Source organism: Lemur catta, chromosome 4 (genome assembly GCF_020740605.2).
Source record: "Lemur catta isolate mLemCat1 chromosome 4, mLemCat1.pri, whole genome shotgun sequence".
NCBI classification, from domain to species: Eukaryota; Metazoa; Chordata; class Mammalia; order Primates; family Lemuridae; genus Lemur; species Lemur catta.
The window spans coordinates 108,049,083-108,067,720 of NC_059131.1; the positions used below are offsets into that span (position 1 = coordinate 108,049,083).

An 18,638-nucleotide genomic window follows, 5' to 3' on the forward strand; every position below is an offset into this window, starting at 1 on the left:
GCGGCGTCAGGGGGCGCGCGGGCGGCGTCAGGGGTCGCGCGGGCGGCGTTAGGGGGGCGCGCGGGCGGCGTCACGGGGGGCGCGGGCGGCGTCAGGAGGGGCGCGGGCGGCGTCACGGGGGGTCGCGCGGGCGGCGTCACGGGGGGGCGCGGGCGGCGTCACGGGGGGTCGCGCGGGCGGCGTCAGGCGGGGCGCGCGGGCGGCGTCGGGGGACGCGCGAGCGGCGTCGGGGGACGCGCGGGCGGCGATGGGGCGCGCGGGCGGCGTCAGGGGGGCGCGCGGGCGGCGTCACGGGGGGGGCGCGGGCGGCGTCAGGGGGGCGCGCCGGCGGCGTCAGGGGGCGCGCAGAAGGCGTCAGGGGGGCGCGGGCGGCGTGAGGCGGGGCGCATCGGTGTCACGGGGGGCGCAGGCCACAGAGGAGGGCGCAGGCGGCGTCAGGGGGGCGCGGGCGGCGTGAGGCGGGGCGCATCGGTGTCACGGGGGGCGCAGGCCACAGAGGAGGGCGCAGGCGGCGTCAGGGGGGGCGCAGGCGGAGTCAGGGGGGCGCAGTCGCACAGAGGAGGCCGCTGGGTCAGGTGACTTAGGGGGCGGCGGGCAGGACTAGCGTCGAGGGTCCACGGCGCGGACGCCGCTGCGCCGACAGGGAAGAGTAGGCGTCGGCGGCGTCCGCGGCGGCCTTGGCGGGCTGCAGAGACGAAGACGTGGCGGCCCCTCGGGCGGCTGGAGCGGCAGCACTTGGAGGGGAGCACACGGCGGCGGCGCTGCGGCAGCGGGCGGGACCGCCCTGGACGCTCCCCGGCGCGCACCGGCAGGAGGCGGCGCACCGTGAGGTGAGCGAGAGGGCCCGGAGCCCGGCCGGGCGCTGCTGCTCGCGCTGCTGCGCACGGACCCCCGGTCGGTCGTGCCCGCGGGGCCGGCGGCGCGCCGGGCTCGGTCACAGGCAGCCTTGGCCTCGCGGGTGGCGGTCGCTGTGCGGCGGCGCTGGCGGCTGTGGGCCCGGGACGCGGGAGGGTCGCGACCCCGCCCCTCCCCCGGCCGTCCCGCCCCGAGTCCCAGACACTGATTGAAGGCGGCGGCGGCGCTCAGAGCAGGGCGGCCTCGCGACTGGGCTCGTGGACCTGCCCTGGTCACGTGGAGGGGACGTGTCCCGGTCCGGGACAGGGGGCCGCCGTGGGTGGCACCTGCCCAGGAGCGCCTCTGTGGGCTGGCGCGCTGTGGCCGGCGGAGTTTCGCACGCCGCGGTTGCAGTTACCGCCAAGCGGGACACTGTCCACTCGGCCCGGACTCACCTGAAATTCATTTTGACACAGAACTTGGGCGGGAGGGCAGGAGGGGATCGCATGGTTAACGCAGCACTCGGCACCAGACAGAGAGATTTAATGACAGTTTTGCTGAGGGCTTAGGGGTAGTACTAATTTCTTGAAGCAATTTTCTCCGGTAACCCGAATCTCCTCTCTCCTTTTTATTTTTCAACACCAACTTTATTTTCTTGGGAAACTTATTTTTCCCTTAACTCTTTTCCTCCTTCACTTTCCGCAAAGAGTCTGCTAACCAACACCTGTGACTTTATTTTCTTTAATTGTTACTGCACGTGACAACATTGTGAATGCTGGCCTTGCTTGACCGTTTTGGATTTGTGGTGGTGTGTTAAATTGACCTTGTTTAAATGATCTGCTTGAATTAGAGTCCCCGTTTTCCAGGTGGCTGTGCCCTTACTGCTAGTCCTGAAATCTTCTTGCCTGCTTGCGTCTGGGAATTTAACTTTGAGAGGAAGAGAGTGAATATGAATACGTGAAAAATAAGGTGATGTGTAATGATGGCACTTTGTATTTTTCACAGTAAACTATAACTTGCCACTGCAAAGCAGTTTTATAGGCTGTGCGAACTCACTTGGCCATTGACCAAAAGGTTTTGAAGGTGGTGGTGGTGTTTTTTGTTTTTTTTTTTGTAGTTGCTGTCAAGGCAGTCATTTAAGAAGGCTGAAGAAAAATTGGAAAAGTTTGAGCTAGAAGAGAAGGAAAGAGGGTATAGTTTGAAGTGGAGACAAGGTCGACAGAAGGTAGTCATCTGTGTTAGTCAGCAGCTTTCTGATTCCTTAAGTCCAAAACTTAGGAAAGCAATTTCTGATGTATATTACATGTGCATTTTTTAAACTTTTTTGTATTGGCCGAAACGATTGAGTTTTTATTTGATCCCATAAAATTTTTTTGTTTGAAATTTTATGTGTTTCAAAAACAGTAAAGAAAATTCATTCTCATTAAAGGTGCAGATTACCTGATGTGAAATCATATGACAACTTTTAGCCTTCAGTTACTAGAAGGATAAGGTTTTCTTTCATACTCTCTATGCTAGGTTTGTATTGTATGATGCTGTTCTCCATAACCCAAAGTTCAGTTAAATAGCTGATGCAGTTTTAAATGTAAAATAGTAACAGAGGAGGAATCATTAGACATAGTCATTTTCTTTCACAATTATTTGCTACAAACATGTGGCGATGTAACAAAACAAACTAGTGTCTCCTTATATCCAAAAAGGGTTTTACTGGTGATTCTCTGGTGGTGTTATATAGTTTTATGAGGCAAATTTTGATTATGAGGAGACAGATGTATTAGGACCAAACAAATGAAGAAATGACTTGCTAAAATGAAATAAAATATTTTATTTGCACTCAGCTTTTTGGAGACAAAAATTTTTCTTTTATAGGATTGTGTATAGTAAGTAAACATCACAGCATCCTAAAGCAGTGGCTGATGAAGCTAACTGCCATGTTTTAGACCAGTAGTTCCCCTCATTTACTTTAATGTAAAATTACTGAAAATGAAAACTAATATTTGTTTGGGACTAAAGAATTGTCTTTTGGTTTCTAGTTTTATGGAAACTACAGAAACTGAAAGATTTAGAGATTTGTAGCTGCAGAAGAAAAATAGTGTTGAATGCTAATAATGTTATGGGCACTGTGCTTTGTATGTGTTGTCTCATTTAATCCTCACACCAAACTTGTCAGGTAGATATCAGCATTTTATAAATGAGGAAACTTAAGCCTTAAAGATGAATGTAAACCCATTGCGAGTCAGGACTTGACATAGGTCTGTCTGACTCTGGTTTGTATTCTTACTGACACTGCTCTACTTCTGCCTCTTTCCTCTTAACACTCTTTCATGGTATTGTGACATGGAATGGGCCTTTGATGTTGATTTAGTAATATAGGGAGACCCAATTGCTGCCCCAAATTTATAAGTGGCTGATCATGTTGACATAGTAGAGCTAATTGGCAGAATCTTTCTTAGTATTTGTGATTCTCTTTTGGTTACGGGTCAAAAACTTCCTTAGAGTCTACGTAAGAATACCCTTCTTGTTGGTGAACAATCCAGTTTTAAAGCATTTCACTAATTTGACAAAGACAGTCACTTATACATCTGTAGCCAAAAAGCAGTGTGTAAGTGAAGTCAGTGGCAGGTGCCTGTAGTCCTAGCTACTGTAGAGGCTGAGGTGGGGGATCGAATCCAGCCAGGGGAACATGCTGAAACCCCGTCTCAGTCAATCAATCAATGGCAGTGTGTAGCAGAACTGCAGTGTATCCACACAGGTGCTTTAGATTTTTATTTTATCTTTTCAGATTATCGGAGGCTTTAATGTAAGATTCTGGTATCGTTCAAGGCTTCTTTTTTATTTTTTTTAAATTTATTATTTATTTTTTTTCCAGCTTATTATGAGGGTACAAAAGTTCAGGTTAACATATATTGCCCATGCCCCCCCATTCCCCAGAGTCTGAGCTTCAAGCGTGTCCATTCCCCAGACAGTGCACATCACACTCGTCATGTAGGTATACACCCATCCCCACCCCCCACCCCCACCTCTGTCAGATACCCAATTGGTGTTATTCCCAAATGTGCACTTAGGTGATGATCAGGGAAACCGATTTGCTGGTGAGTACATGTGGTGCTCATTTTTCCATTCTTGGGATACTTCACTTAATAGAATGGGTTCCAACTCTCTCCAGGAGAACAAAAGAGATTCTGTATCACCATTATTTCTGATAGCTGAATAATACTCCATGGTGTAGGTATACCACATTTTACTAATCCATTCATGAATTGATGGGCATTTGGGTTCTTTCCACATCTTGGCAGTTGTGAATTGTGCTGCTATAAACATTCGGATGCAGGTGTCTTTTTTATAGAATGACTTTTGTTCTTTTGGGTAGATGCCCAATAATGGGATTGCTGGATCGAATGGTAGGTCTACTTGAATCTGTTTAAGGTATCTCCATATTGCTTTCCACTAGGGTTGCACTAGTTTGCAGTCCCACCAGCAGGGTATGAGCTGTGTCTCTGCATCCAAATTCACGCCAACATGTGTTGTTTTGGGACTTTTTGATAAAGGCCATTCTCACTGGAATTAAGTGATATCTCACTGTGGTTTTGATTTGCATTTCCCTGATGCTTAGAGATGTTGAGCATTTTTTCATATGTTTGTTAGCCATTCTTATATCTTCTTTTGAAAAATTTCTATTCATGTCGTTTGCCCATTTTTTGATAGGGTTGTTTGATTTTTTCTTACTGATTTTCCTGAGTTCTAAATAGATTCTTGTTATCAGTCCTTTATCTGATGTGTAGTATGTGAAAATTTTTTCCCTTTCTGTAGGTTGTCTGTTTATTCTTGTGACTGTTTCTTTGGCTGTGCAGAAGCTTTTTAATTTGATCAGGTCCCATTTATTTTTGTTGCTGTGATTGCCTTAGGGGTCTTCCTCATAAATTCTTTGCCTAGGCCAATGTCTGTAAGAGTCTTTCCTACATTCTCTTCTAAAATTCTAATCGTTTCACACCTAAGAGTTAAGTCTGTTATTATGCACCGTGATTTGATTTTTGTGAGAGGTGAAAGATGTGGGTCCGGTTTCAGTCTTCTACATGTGGCTGTCCAATTTTCCCAGCAGCATTTATTGAATAAGGATTCTTGTCCCCAGAGTATGTGTTTGTCTTCTTTGTCAAAGATTAGATGGCTGTATGAGGATGGTTTTATATTTGGATTTTCTGTTCTGTTCCACTGGTCTGTGTCCCTACACTTGTGCCAATACCAAGCAGTTTTAAGAACCACAGCCTTGTAGTATAGTTTGAAGTCTGCCAAATTAATACCTCCCATATTGTTTTTATTGCTTAAAATTGCTTTTGCTAAACGGGGTCTTCTCTGGTTCCATACAAAGCATAAAATTATTTTTTCTATATCTGTGAAAAATGATGTTGGTAATTTAATAGGGATTGCATTGAATCTGTAGATCACTTTAGGTAGTATAGACATTTTAACAATGTTGATTCTTCTGATCCACGAGCATGGTATGGTTTTCCACCTATTTACATGCTCTGCGATTTCCTTCCTCAGTGTTTCATAGTTCTCCCTGTAGAGGTCCTTTACCTCTTTAGTTAAATATATTCCTAGGTATTTTGTTTTCTTTGTTGTTATTTTGAAGGGTATTGAGTTCTTAATTTGGTTCTCTGATTAACTGTTATTGGCATATGTGAATGCCTCTGATTTGTGTGTATTGATTTTGTAACATGAGACTTTACTGAATTCATTGATCAATTCCAGGAGTCTGTTGGTTGAATCCTTGGGGTTTACCAGATATAACATCGTATCATCAGCAAAGAGTGAGAGTTTGAGCTCTTCTTTCCCTATTTGGACTTCCTTGATTCTGCTCTGTTGCCTGATAGCTCTCGCAAGGACTTCCAATACTATGTTGAAAAGTAATGAGGATAGTGGGCAGCCTGGTCTCGTTCCAGTTCTGAGTGGGAATGCTTTCAGTTTTTCCCCATTCAGTATGATGTTGGCTGTGGGTTTGTCATATATGGCTTGCATCATTTTTAGGTAGGTCCCATCTATGCCTATTTTGTTAAGCATTCTTATCATAAAAGGGTGTTGAATTTTGTTAAATGCTTTTTCTGCATCTATTGAGAGGATCATATGGTCTTTATTTTTGCTTCCATTTATGTGGTGAATTACATTTATAGATTTGCGTATGTTAAATCATCCCTGCATCTCTCGGATGAAGCCCACTTGGTCGTGATGGATTATTTTTTTGATAAGCACTTGGATTCGATTTGGTAGGATTTTATTGAGAATTTTTGCATCTATATTCATAAAAGATATTGGTCTGTAGTTTTCTTTTTTTTTGCATCGTTTCCTGGTTTTGGTATCAATGTTATGTTGGCTTGGTAAAATGTGTTGGGGAGAATTCCATCCTTCTCGATATTGGAGAATAGTTTATGTGGGATGGGCACCAGTTCTTCTTTATAGGTGTGGTAAAATTTGGGTGTGAACCCATCTGGACCAGGGCTTTTCTTTTTGGGAAGGTTTTTTATTGCTGTTTCGATTTTTTTTTTCTTTTTCATTTCAGCTCTTCATGGGGCTACAAAAGCTCAGGTTATATACATTGTCCGTGTCCTGCCCATCCCCCTGAGTCAGAGCCTCAGGCGTGTCCATTCTCCAGACAGTGCTCCTGGCATTCACCATGTAGTCATACCTCTATCCCCTCCCCCCCCACCTCCCTGAGTCAGCACCTTCAAGCATGACCATTCCCCAGACGGTGCGCAACGCACTCATCATGTAGGCATACATCTCCGCCCCCCACTCCCGGTCTCAGTCTGATATCCAATTGGTATCCTTCCCCAATGTGCATTTAGGTGATGATCAGGGAAACCAGTTTTCTGGTGAGTACGTGTGATGCTTGTTTTTCCATTCTTTGGATACTTCACTTAATACAATGGGTTCCAACTCTCTCCAGGAGAACCAAAGAGATATTGTATCACCGTTATTTCTTATAGCTGAGTAGTACTCCATGGTATACATATACCACAGTTTACTAATCCATTCGTGGATTGATGGGCACTTGGGTTGTTTCCACATCTTTGTGATTGTGAATTGTGCTGCTGTAAACCTTTGGGTACAGGTGTCTTTGTTATAGAATGACTTTTGTTCTTCTGGGTATGTGCCCAATAATGGGATTGCTGGATCGAATGGTAGGTCTGCTTGAATCTGTTTAAGGTATCTCCATAATGCTTTCCACAGGGGTTGCACTAGTTTGCATTCCCACCAGCAGTGTATGAGTGTTCCTGTCCGTCCGCATCCACGCCAACATGTGTTGTTTTGAGATTTTTTGATAAAGGCCATTCTCACCGGAGTTAAGTGGTATCTCATTGTGGTTTTGATTTGCATTTCCCTGATGATTAGGGATGTTGAGCATTTTTTCATACGTTTTTTAGCCATTCTTATATCTTCTTTTGAAAAATTTCTATTCATGTCATTTGCCCAGTTTTTGATAGGATTGTTTGATTTTTTCTTGCTGATTTTCCTGAGTTCTAAATAGATTCTTGTTATCAGTCTTTTATCTGATGTGTAGTATGCGAAAATTGTTTCCCATTCTGTAGGCTGTCTGTTTATTTTCGTGACTGTTTCTTTGGCTGTGCAGAAGCTTTTTAATTTAATCAGGTCCCATTCATTTATTTTTGTTGTTGCTGTGATTGCCTTAGGGGTTTTCTTCATTAATTCTTTGCCTAGACCAATGTCTGTAAGAGTCTTTCCTACATTTTCTTCTAGAATTCTAATCGTTTCCCATTTAAGGTTTAAATCTGTTATCCACCGTGAGTTGATTTTTGTGACAGGTGAAATCTGTGGGTCCTGTTTCAGTCTTCTACATGTGGCTATCCAGTTTTCCCAGCACCATTTATTGAATAGGGATTCTTTTCCCCAGAGTATGTTTTTGTCTATTTTGTCAAAGATTAGATGGCTATATGAGGATGGTTTTATATTTGGGTTTTCTGTTCTGTTCCACTGGTCTGTGTCCCTGCCCTTGTGCCAATACCAGGCAGTTTTAAGAACCACAGCTTTGTAGTATAGTTTGAAGTCTGGCAAACCAATACCTCCCATTTTGTTTTTATTGCTTAAAATTGGTTTTGCTATACGGGGTCTTCTCTGATTCCATACAAAGTGTATAATTATTTTTTCTAAATCTGTGAAAAGTGATGTTGGTCATTTAATAGGAATTTCATTGAATCTATAGATCACTTTGGGTAGTATAGACATTTTAACAATGTTGATTCTTCCAATTCACGAGCATGGTATGGATTTCCGATTTCAGTGCTTGCTATTGGTCTATTCAGGAATTCTATTTCTTCCTGGTTGAGCCTGGGAAGGCTATGTGTTTCTAAAAACTTGCCCATTTCCTCCACATTTTCCAGTTTGTGTTCATAAAGATTTTTGTAGAATTCATAGATGATATCATGTAACTCTGTGGCATCAGTTGTGATTTCTCCTTTCATATTCCTGATGGAGGTTATTAGAGATTTTTCTTTTCTGCTCTTAGTTAAGTCTAGCCAGAGGTGTGTCTATTTTGTTTATCTTTTCAAAGAACCAACTTTTTGTTTTATTAATTTCCCTTATGGTTTTTTTGTTGGCCTTTTCATTTAGTTCTTATTTGATCTTCATAATTTCTCGCCTTCTGCTGGGTTTGAGATCAGTCTGTTCTTTCTCCAGCTCTTTGAGTCTATTCATTAGGTTGTCTATTTGTAAGTTTTATGTCTTTTTGACATAAGCATTTATGGAAATGAATTTTCCTCTCAGAACTGCTTTAGCTGTGTGTCCCACAGATTTTGATAAGTTGTGTCTCCTTTTTCATTTAATTCAAAGAATCTTTTGATTTCTGTCTTGATTTCTTCATTTATAAAATAATTATTCAGGAGAAGGTTGTTTAACTTGCATGACTTTGGGTAGGAATGAGAATTTCTGTCAGGGTTAATTTGTGTCTTTATTCTGCTGTGATCTGAGAAGATGCATGCTATAATTTCTATTTTTTTAAAATTTTTAAGACATGCTTTATGTCCTAGGATATGGTCAATCTTAGAGAATGTCCCATGAGCTGATGAGAAGAATGTATATTCAGTGGATTTTGGGTAGAATGTCCTGTAGATGTCAGTCAGGCCCATTTGTTCTAGCATTCTATTTAAGTCCATTATTTCTTTATTTTCTGTTTGGAGGATCTGTCCTGTACTGTCAGTGGGGTGTTAAAGTCTCCAGCTATTACAGTATCGTTATCTATCATTTGGTTCAGATCAAGTAGGGTTTGCTTTATGACCTTTATAGTTTCTTAATATATGTAGTCATTATTCGTTACTATTATGTAATTCAGGATATATAAAATGTCTATGATAGTTATTTAGAGTAAATATAAATATTTTATAAGTACTTGCATGAGTTTTCTGACGAGGGTACTTCTAACTATTACTCTTCCTCTTTTAAGTCTCTTAACTGTAAACTTTGCTACTATGGTGGTTTTCAGAAACCAACTTGCTAAAGTTCATATTCTATATTTCATTAATATATCACACTTCTGGGAGACCTTATAATTGAAAAAATGTCTCGCAGTAGCTGGAGGAAGTAAGTGGTACGGCTTCTATGTCTAGTAAATTCTACAAACAAGACTTTTGCATCATAGCCCTCGCGGCTTTAGAGTTGCCAATGTAGTATGCGGGAAGTTTGCTGTAGCCCTCAGGGTGTTTCTTCTGACCCTTACATGTTTGCACTGATCCTTACAGCCCAACTAGCTAGTTACTTTTTCAGGTATTTTTATTAACAAAATTACTTTTGTTGCAAGGTTTGATAGACTTGGCCCCCTCCCTGCAGTGATGAGTAAATATTGAGTAAAGTCAGCATTTTGGGGAGATCGCTGAGCTTTACTCTAGACTCATGCTGTCCTATAGAAATAAAATATGAGCCACCAACTTAATTTAAAATTTTCTAGTAATCATATTAAATAAAAAATAATTTTAATAACATTTTATTTAACCCAGTAGATCAAAAGTATTATTTTAACATGTGGCCAATATAAAAATTTTTAATGAGGTATTTTACATTTTCATTTTTGTACTGAGTCTTCGCAATCTGACGACATGAAACCTGTGTTATGCTCACAGGGCATCCCAATTGGTACTAGCCATGTTCAGGTTCTCTGCTGTACTAGACGGCATGGATCGCACCTGTGTATGCTTCGCTCTTTTTTTTCCTCTTTCTGTTCTGTCAATTTGTGGCCATTAGCTTTGCCTGTCATTTCATGGACTTTATTGCCTTTGCTCTTCTGCTGCTTCCAGTTTACCTTGTATTTGACTGTAGCTGATTCTTTATTGCTCTTTATTAATTTGGTTTAAGCTATTTCCTCTTCTAAACCTAATTACTCTTTGTCAGGAAAGGGCTGGTGACCTGGTAGGAGCACTCAAGGAGGCTGTTGTCTGAGACACGGACTTCTGTAAGGTGCTTCCATTTCTTCTCTTCAAGCAGAGATTATTGAAATGGCAATGGATTACTCCATTTTGCATATTGGGAACAGTGAATTTATTTTGAATTTTAGAAATAAGGATTTCAGAGAGAGAAAAAAAATGACTATTGTGCTTAGTATGTTTGGAAATAAAATACCTGTTGCAGTTGATAGCTTTTTGTAAACAAAATGTTCTTAGAAAAACCGACTGAATTGCAGAAGACAAAATTATCTCCATTTCTTTGCTAAGGTAAGGTACTTCCTATTTTTTGCAAGGTCAACCATTTAATCATATCTTGTTAGTATGTATAAACACACACGTGCATTTAATAAATAGAATTTCAAAGTAATTTCACTTAATATGATTTCAACTTATCACAGAAAAATCTGGACAGTTGACAAATATCTCAGTTCAGTTACTTAAAGTTATAAAACTTTAAAATAGAACTTTTCAGTATGTTGATGTGCATTGATATATTTCATTAGAAACTGAGAAGATGAAGATTTTTATCATTTACCTGAAGAAGCCTGTTATTATTAGCAAAAAAGCAGTGATGAAAAGAGAAATCCATTTTGATTTGCAATTCAACATATCACAACCTTCCATGCAAGCTTTAGGAGAAGACAAACAGATGGCAGGTTTTATTCTTTTTGATTACCTGAAAATGTTTTAATATGTTTCACATCTCTTCAATTTCCTTGTTGGGTTTAAATGGGAATATTTGATCAAGCAGAAGACCTAGTCTTTTGAGTGGCATGTAAAAAGAGTGGAGGGTTCTGGATTCCAGTCCCAGTTCTTCCCTTTCATGTGTTATTGCCTTAACAATGTAGGGCACAAAGCCTCTTTGTGCCTTGTCACGCTTTATTTCATTTATTGTGAACAGCTGAAAGGTTTTCTGGGCTAACATCACCTTCTCACCCTATTCTTCCTGGTGTTCTGAGGGTACTTACTGTGGGCCTGTTGGAGCTCCCTTCTCTCTCAGCTCCTCCGGAACCTAGAGGAAGCCATTGAGAATAGGGTTTCTTGGGGAGTTTTGCCAACATTCTACCTACGGGTCTTACCTTGTAGAAATGGCCTGCCCATCTCTAGATTGCTGCAGTTGCCCACTCTCTGACTATAGTATTTCTTATTTATTCATAAGAATAAGAAACCTTTCTGTATCACAGCTGGCTGAAATTTGTGACAAGAAGACAAAAAATACTATGGTAATGGCCACTAGGGAGTTAAGACTTCAGAGGACCTCTTCTTCCTGAGGGAGGAAGTCTTGGGCCAGCGTTCTTTTGGTCTGTGTTTTATGTGAAGGTGTTTAAGTGTCATAAAGTGCTCTGCAAATATAGTTTCCCAAAACTCACCTTATTTTAATGAAATATCTTTTAAGGAAAAGACCATTTCATGCATGAGGATGAGAACTAAAGGAGAATCAATCACTTAAAAACCTTCTCCACCACTTTACATATGAATTTCCCTGACATGATAGGTTTGCTTTCAGAAAACATCAAAATCTTATGTCTTTCCATGTTTCACAAAATGAATAAAATGTTTTGGCGGGAGGAGACTTGAGGTTTGCATGTGGTGAAGCTGCAGTTCCTGGAATGTGAGGCCCCTGTTAGGCAGAGGTTGGGCAGTGGTTGGCCAGAGCTGGTCCTGGAGGAAGGCGGTGTGGAGAGAAGCCAAAAACAGTAAAATGATCCTTCAAGAGAAGACAAACTGAAGACTAACTTCTGATTTATCAATGTGCTATGTTCTAAGCTTTACGTTTTCGTTAAAAAAATGTTTCTTTTTAAAGATTACTGCTTTTAAAAGTCATGTGACTTTTGGCTTTCATTTCAGATGGTCCCTGGCCAGATGAAAACTTCCTCAGAACTTTTTAGTAAGTCTGAGAAAGAAGACACTGAGATTCCTAATAGCCATGGAAGAGAGACAGGTACATTGGGAAATAACAAAATTCTGACTGTGAATTCCCTTCCTAAGCAGTGCTGAAACCTCACTTGGAACAGGGCACTGGAAACGTGTGTTCATCTAAGTGTTCATGTAAGAGGAATAAGTGTCTGATTGTGCCTCTGGAGAAGGAAGAGCGGCTGGTAGCCTTGAATCAGTTTCCATGCTTGATAAAGTCTCTCTTGTGGGTCAGCTGGAAGGGACAAAGGGAAACCTGGATGGGGAGGCAGGAGGTGGGGAAAGGGAGGGTCTTGCTGGCCCACAAAGCGGCTCTGCACTGGAGTTCACCCCAAGGATGTTTTCCCAAGTGCTTTCAGATTTCTGATTTGAGGTTTGAGGCAGGCCCTCATTACCAGCTCTTTCCAAGGGACGGCAAGGTGCCAGACGTTAGCGTTCCGTGAATAGTGATGGTAAGTGTGTCAGTGTGGGCATGGTTATTATTATTTTAAATGTTCTGTTCTTAATGTGTATAGAGCCGCTAGAAGAATCTACTGACCTGGAGGAGATCATGAGTGCAGGAGATGACTGTTGCCTGATAACTCTCCCCTTGAATGACCAGTCTGCACCGCCTGTGAGTACAAGGAGCTGGGCTCAGAGTTCCGATCAGTGTCCACTAGGATGCTGACAGGTGGAAGCACCTCTCCTGGTTTGTGGACCATTTTCTGCTGGCCACCCATCTGTCAATTTTTTGACCATCTCCTCTTGGGGATTGTTTTTGCCTGCTGTGTTTGTTTATTCTCTCCTTTCATGCAACTCACTTTCCCAGGGAATGAATGCGTGACTCATTTGGGATCTGGAGACTGAGATGTAGGGAAAGGAGCCTAATATTTGCAGTCAGACCTGGTTTATACTTACTGTAGGAACTTGGGCACATTACTTAACATCAAGGAGCTTGAGGCTTCTCATCCAGCTAGTTCACAGTCATTTGGTGCCAATAAATTCAGTTGTCAATGTCTAAGGGGCATGATATCTTAGTGTTCAATGGGTAGTCCATTCTTATGAGGTGTAAAGTAGTTCCAAGACTTCCAAAGAGAAGCTTCAAAGGTGCCATAATATAAGTTTTTATTTTTCTGTAGCAAAGAAATACAGCTGAGAGTCCATCTGAAAAACTGAAACTGGATGATACACAACAAGGTCAGATACATTACCTACCATAAATAAGATTTGAGTGGTATGTTTAAATGTTTACTTGAAGCGCTTAACATTCTTTGTTTTTAATTTTTGTCACTAGAAATTACTTCAAAACATGAGCATTCTTCCGATTTACAAGAACCATCAGTTAAAATTCAGTCTCCTAAATTAAGTGGCAAATCTAGGTAAGTGGTTTTCAAAACTAATAAACTATGTAGATGATTGTTAACGTGAGTACCACAAGTTGACCATCTAGGTTTTCCCCTTTCCTATGTCTGGCTACCTGCCCCCCCCGCCCCACCCCCAACACACACACAAGGAGAGAGCATTGCGTGAAGTCTTCTGTAGAATAATTTGACAGTTGGCAAACTCTCCTAGCCTACTGGCCTCTGCCATTATACCTCTAGGGGTCTCTTTGGCAACTTTTTTTCCTGCAGCAAAACACTGAATTTGAAATTGAAGGACCCAAGATCAATAACCAAAAATTAATTTTCTTTCTATATGTTAATCAGAAATTGAAATGAAAAGCAATAGCATTTAAAATAGTATTAAGATATGACATACTTAGGGATTAATTGGACAAATGATTTGTACGACCTCTCCAACGCCCCCTACACTGAAAACTAAAGAAATTAAGGAAGACCTAAATATGTGGAGACAGATATGTGCTCATGAGATGGAAGACTCAATGTTAAGATGCCAGTTCTTCCCAAATTGACCTAAGGATTCAGTACAGTCCCTGATTGAAATCCCAGTAGGTTTTCTTTTTTCTTTAAAGATATTGGCAAGCTTTTTTGAAATGTCATGTGGAAATTTAAAGGACCTACAATAGCCCAGATAAATTTCAACAGGAAACACAAAGTGGAAGGGCTTAAATGCTACTTTAAGATGTACTATAAAGCTACATTAATCAAGAGAGTGTGGTATTTGCATAAAGATCAATAAACAAAACAGACTAGGAAATCCAGAAATAGGACCTACATATATACGGACAGCTAGTCTATGACAAAAATGCAAAGATAATTCTGTGAAGAAATGATATGTTTTGCAATAAATGGTGCTAGAACAATTAAATATCCATATATAAGAAAAAATAAATGACCTTTGATCTTTACTTTCCACCTTGTAAGAAATTAACTAAAAATGGATTATAGACCTAAATGTAAAACCTATTTGCAAGAAAACATAAGAAAAAATATCTTTATGACCTTGGTGTAGGCAAAGATTTCTGAAATATAACACCCAAAACACAGTAAAAGAATAAATTGATAAATCTTAGACTTCATTAAAATAAAAAAAACCTTACACTGCTTGAAAACCAGTGTTTAGGGGAAGAACAGAACAAACCACACCCTTGCAGAAAAAATTTATAAAACATATATTTGATAAAGCTGTGGCCTCCTGTTAGGAACCCAGCTGCAGAGCTCCGTCTCCCGCCTCCTCCCATCAATGGAAAAATTGTCTTCCATGAAACCACTCCCTGGTGCCAAAAAGGCTGGGGACCACTGAGTTATGCTTTAAATTTAGACATGACACTAACAACAAAGAAGCAGTGAAGGGTGAGCAGTGGCAAATGAGCAAGCTTCATCTGTATTTACGGCTGCTCCCCATTGCATCATCACCTGAGCTCTGCTTCCGCACTCCCAACCCTGTCCTTGGAAAAATTGTCTTCCATGAAACTGGTCCCTGGTGCCAAAAAGGTTGGGGATTGCTGTGATAAAGGGTTCATTTCTGAATTATGTTACAGACTCACAAAATTCAATAATAAAAATACAACCCAATAAAAATACTGGCAGAAGATTCAAGCAGCTTCTTTACCAAGGATGATACACAGACGGCAGATGAGCACATGAAAAGTTGCCCAGCATCATTAGTTATCAGGGAAATGTAAATTAAAACTAGAATGGTTGTACTACAGATCTATTAGAAAGGCTAAAATTAGGAAGACAGACTGTACCAAGTCAGTACAAATGGTGGAAATGTGAAACACCTGGAACTCTTACATACTGCTGGTAGTTTCTTAAAATGTTAAACGTGGGCTGGGCGTGATGGCTCACGCCTGTAATCCTAGCACTCTGGGAGGCTGAGGCGGGCAGATTGTTTGAGCTCAGGAGTTCGAGACCAGCCTGAGCAAGAGCGAGACTTGTCTCTATTAAAAATAGAAATTATATGGACAGCTAAAAATATATGTAGAAAAAATTAGCTGGGCATAGTGGCACATGCCTGTAGTCCCAGCTACTTGGGAGGCTGAGGCAGGTGGATCGCTTGAGCCCAGGAGTTTGAGGTTGCTGTGAGCTAGGCTGATGCCACGGCACTCTAATGTGGGCAACAGAGTGAGACTCTGCCTCAAAAAAAAAAAAAAAAATGTTAAACGTGTACCCATCCTAACCCAGTATTCCAATTCTAGGTATTTACACAGGAGAAGTGACAACATTAGTCCACACAAAGGGATGTACGTGAATGTTTATACCCACTTTCTTTGTGATAGCTCCAAACTGGAAATAACCCAAATGTCCATCAGTAGATGAATGGATAAGCAAATTTCAGTATATACACACAATGGAATACTACACAGAAATGAAAAGGAATAAACTGTTGAAATATGAAACATGAATGAATCTCGAAATAACTATTTCCAGTAAAAGAAGCCAGACAGAAAGAGTACATACTGTATGATTCCATTTGCATAAAATTCTACAGTATGGATAGAATATGGAAGCCTAGAAAATTCTTGAAACTATAGAGACAGATCAGTGGCTGCCTGGAAATGGTGTATTAGCTTTTTTCTTTTGTCCATTTTTATTGTGGTAAGAGCACTTAATATGACATCTATTCTCTTAACCCCTTTTTAAGTGCACGATACAGTATTGTTAACTATAGGCAAATGTTGTACAGCAGATCTCTAGAACTTACTCATCTTGTTTGTATAACTGACACTTTACACTTGTAGAACAACTCCTCATTTCCCCTTCTCCCCAGCCTCTGGCAACTGCCAATCTACTGTTTCTGTCAGTTTGACTGTTTTAGATACCTGTATAAGTGGGATCATGAAGTATTTGTCCATTTGTGAGTGGCTTGTCTCACTTAACATGATGTCCTCCAGGTTCATCCGTGTTGTCACACATTGTTGGATTTCTTTCTTTCTTATGGCTGAATAGTATCCATTGTTTTCTTATGCCACGTTTATTTATCCATTCATCTGTTGGTGGACACTTAGGTTGATTCTATATCCCAGCTGTTGTGAATAACGCTGCAATGAACATGGGAGTGCAGATGTCTCTTCCACATACTGATTTCATTTCCTTTGGATGTATACTCAGGAGTGGGATTGCTGGATCATACTGTAGCTCTATTTTTAATTTTTTTTGAGGACCCATCAAACTGTTTTCCATAGCAGCTACACTATTTTACATTCCACCAACAGTGTACAGGGTTCCAATTGTTTCACATCCTCAGCAGCACTTGTTATCTTTTGTGTGTTTTATACTAGCAGACCATGTATCTGATAAGAAATTAACATTAAAATATATGAGTAACTCCTATAAATCAATAGTAAGAAAAATCAGAGCAATTAAAACGGGGCAAAAGACTTGAATAGACATTTCTCCAAAGAAGATGTACAAATGGCCGACAGGTCTATGGAAGATGCTGAGCATCACGCATCACAGCAAGAGCCTTTGTTTACAGCACCTCAGGGGATTCTAAGGTAGATCTAGGCTTTGGAAACAGCTCTTCAGCACTGGCCCAATGGGCTGGTTATTTGCTGATCCCACTTTGCCGCTTTTTTCTTTGTATGCCTGACAGGCAACGGGCTCAACAAAGGTTTTTTTTATTTTTTATTTTTTTTTTAGATAAACAGATGTTGTCTGCCACAGAATATATGGAAATAGGTTGCACAATAAGAAGTTGCATGCAGAGTGGGGTACTTCCCATGCAGTGAGTTCATGATCAGACAGAGGGCACAGGAAGGAAAGACAAGTTAGGCATGTGAAGTGAGGGACAGAGGAGGGTGCTGGTTTTACCAGTTCCATTAATTTCATGTATTGTGTTTTAGGGCAGATTCTGCTTCCAGGGATGACAGAAAGCAAGAAACAAGTGTGTCAGTAATATACTAAATTTAAAGCAATACTTCCCGAATTTTGGTTGTTTGCATACCTTCTTCAAAATATGCCAATGCTCTACTCTTTACTTTCTATATTTTTCTTAATTAAATTTATCTTAGACTTATTTGAAAAGGAATCATTTCACTTTCAAATGGAAAATCAGAATTATTTGTAACAAATAGTAGGTAAGCCCCAAAATAAATACAGTTGAAAATAACAAGGTTAGCCTCTTAAACTATACTTTCACTTGATTTACATTTTTAATTCATTGCATACAATGGGCCTTATTATCTATAAACTATGAAAAGGTAAATCTGCCATACCCAGGATCATCTAGTTAGGTGGACAGAGAAATGTGCCCAGTCAATAAACTCATCAGGAGATAACATTTCATGTTAAGTCTCATTTGATGGCATATAGGTAAGGGAATATTGAAAGATAGACTCCTTCAGTCAATCCTTTGCTACTGTAGTAAGTGCTCATTTAGCTTTGTAAAGAGCCCCTGATCTTAGATGAGAGATGGTTACACCCTCTTACTGTGACCAGGGTGGCAGCATGGGTGAGAATGGGCACTGCCCATGGACCCCACACTGAAACTCACAGCCGGAGACATCTACCAAAAATGCAGACTTGGTCATGTCTCTGCACTTCTTAAAACTCTTTAAAAGAAGAAGAAGAAAAAAAAAACAACCTTTATTAGGCTTTGAGTCCAAATCTTGTTCTTGATTTATTTTTAAAAAAAGATTAGTGAGTAGAAGTGTTAAAGACCTAGCACCCAAGCCTTATCCTCAATAGAGCAGGCTTTTAAAAGAATTGAGATGTTTCCCTCTGAGTCAGTGTTGTTCAGTGACATGGTTTTGTGCCTATGTGTGTCATATGACACCTGTCCAGTGTGCCATCACTGGTGGCCTCTCACCTTGGGAAGCACAGTGCTCTATGCCTGTAGTCAGTGTATTTTTTTTTTAAATCTCTATAATGAATATTCAATGAACAGTTTTTCTAAAATTGAGATCATGAGCTTCAAACAAATGAGTTAAGACTTATTCTGGCTTCCTCCTAAGAATGGTTCTCACTTGCTGCTACTCAGGCCTCAGATTGGCATCACCTGGGGAGCTGGAGCAACTACTATGATCTGGGTCCGTTCTCCAGAGAATCTGACTTTATTGAC

At 41.0% G+C, this 18,638-nt stretch overlaps 1 protein-coding gene across 1 annotated transcript; it reads left to right on the forward strand.

The window, feature by feature from the left end:
- Positions 1-1,619: 1,619 nt before the first annotated feature.
- On the forward strand, positions 1,620-17,482 carry LOC123637489 (synaptonemal complex protein 2-like). The gene is made up of 6 exons (XM_045550648.1): positions 1,620-1,803; positions 12,129-12,222; positions 12,710-12,807; positions 13,313-13,370; positions 13,468-13,552; positions 17,422-17,482. The coding sequence occupies exons 2-6, from the start codon at positions 12,129-12,131 to the stop codon at positions 17,480-17,482; spliced, it is 396 nt and encodes a 131-aa protein (XP_045406604.1). The 5' UTR covers positions 1,620-1,803.
- Positions 17,483-18,638: the final 1,156 nt, after the last annotated feature.

What these genes read in the sequence shown, in the direction of transcription:
- LOC123637489 (XM_045550648.1), top strand. Translation starts at nt 12,129, where the DNA reads ATGGTCCCTGGCCAGATGAAAACTTCCTCAGAACTTTTTAGTAAGTCT. An exon ending in TAGCCATGGAAGAGAGACAG is followed by an intron (nt 12,223 to 12,709) that starts GTACATTGGGAA and finishes TAATGTGTATAG; the next exon opens with AGCCGCTAGAAGAATCTACT. An exon ending in ATGACCAGTCTGCACCGCCT is followed by an intron (nt 12,808 to 13,312) that starts GTGAGTACAAGG and finishes ATTTTTCTGTAG; the next exon opens with CAAAGAAATACAGCTGAGAG.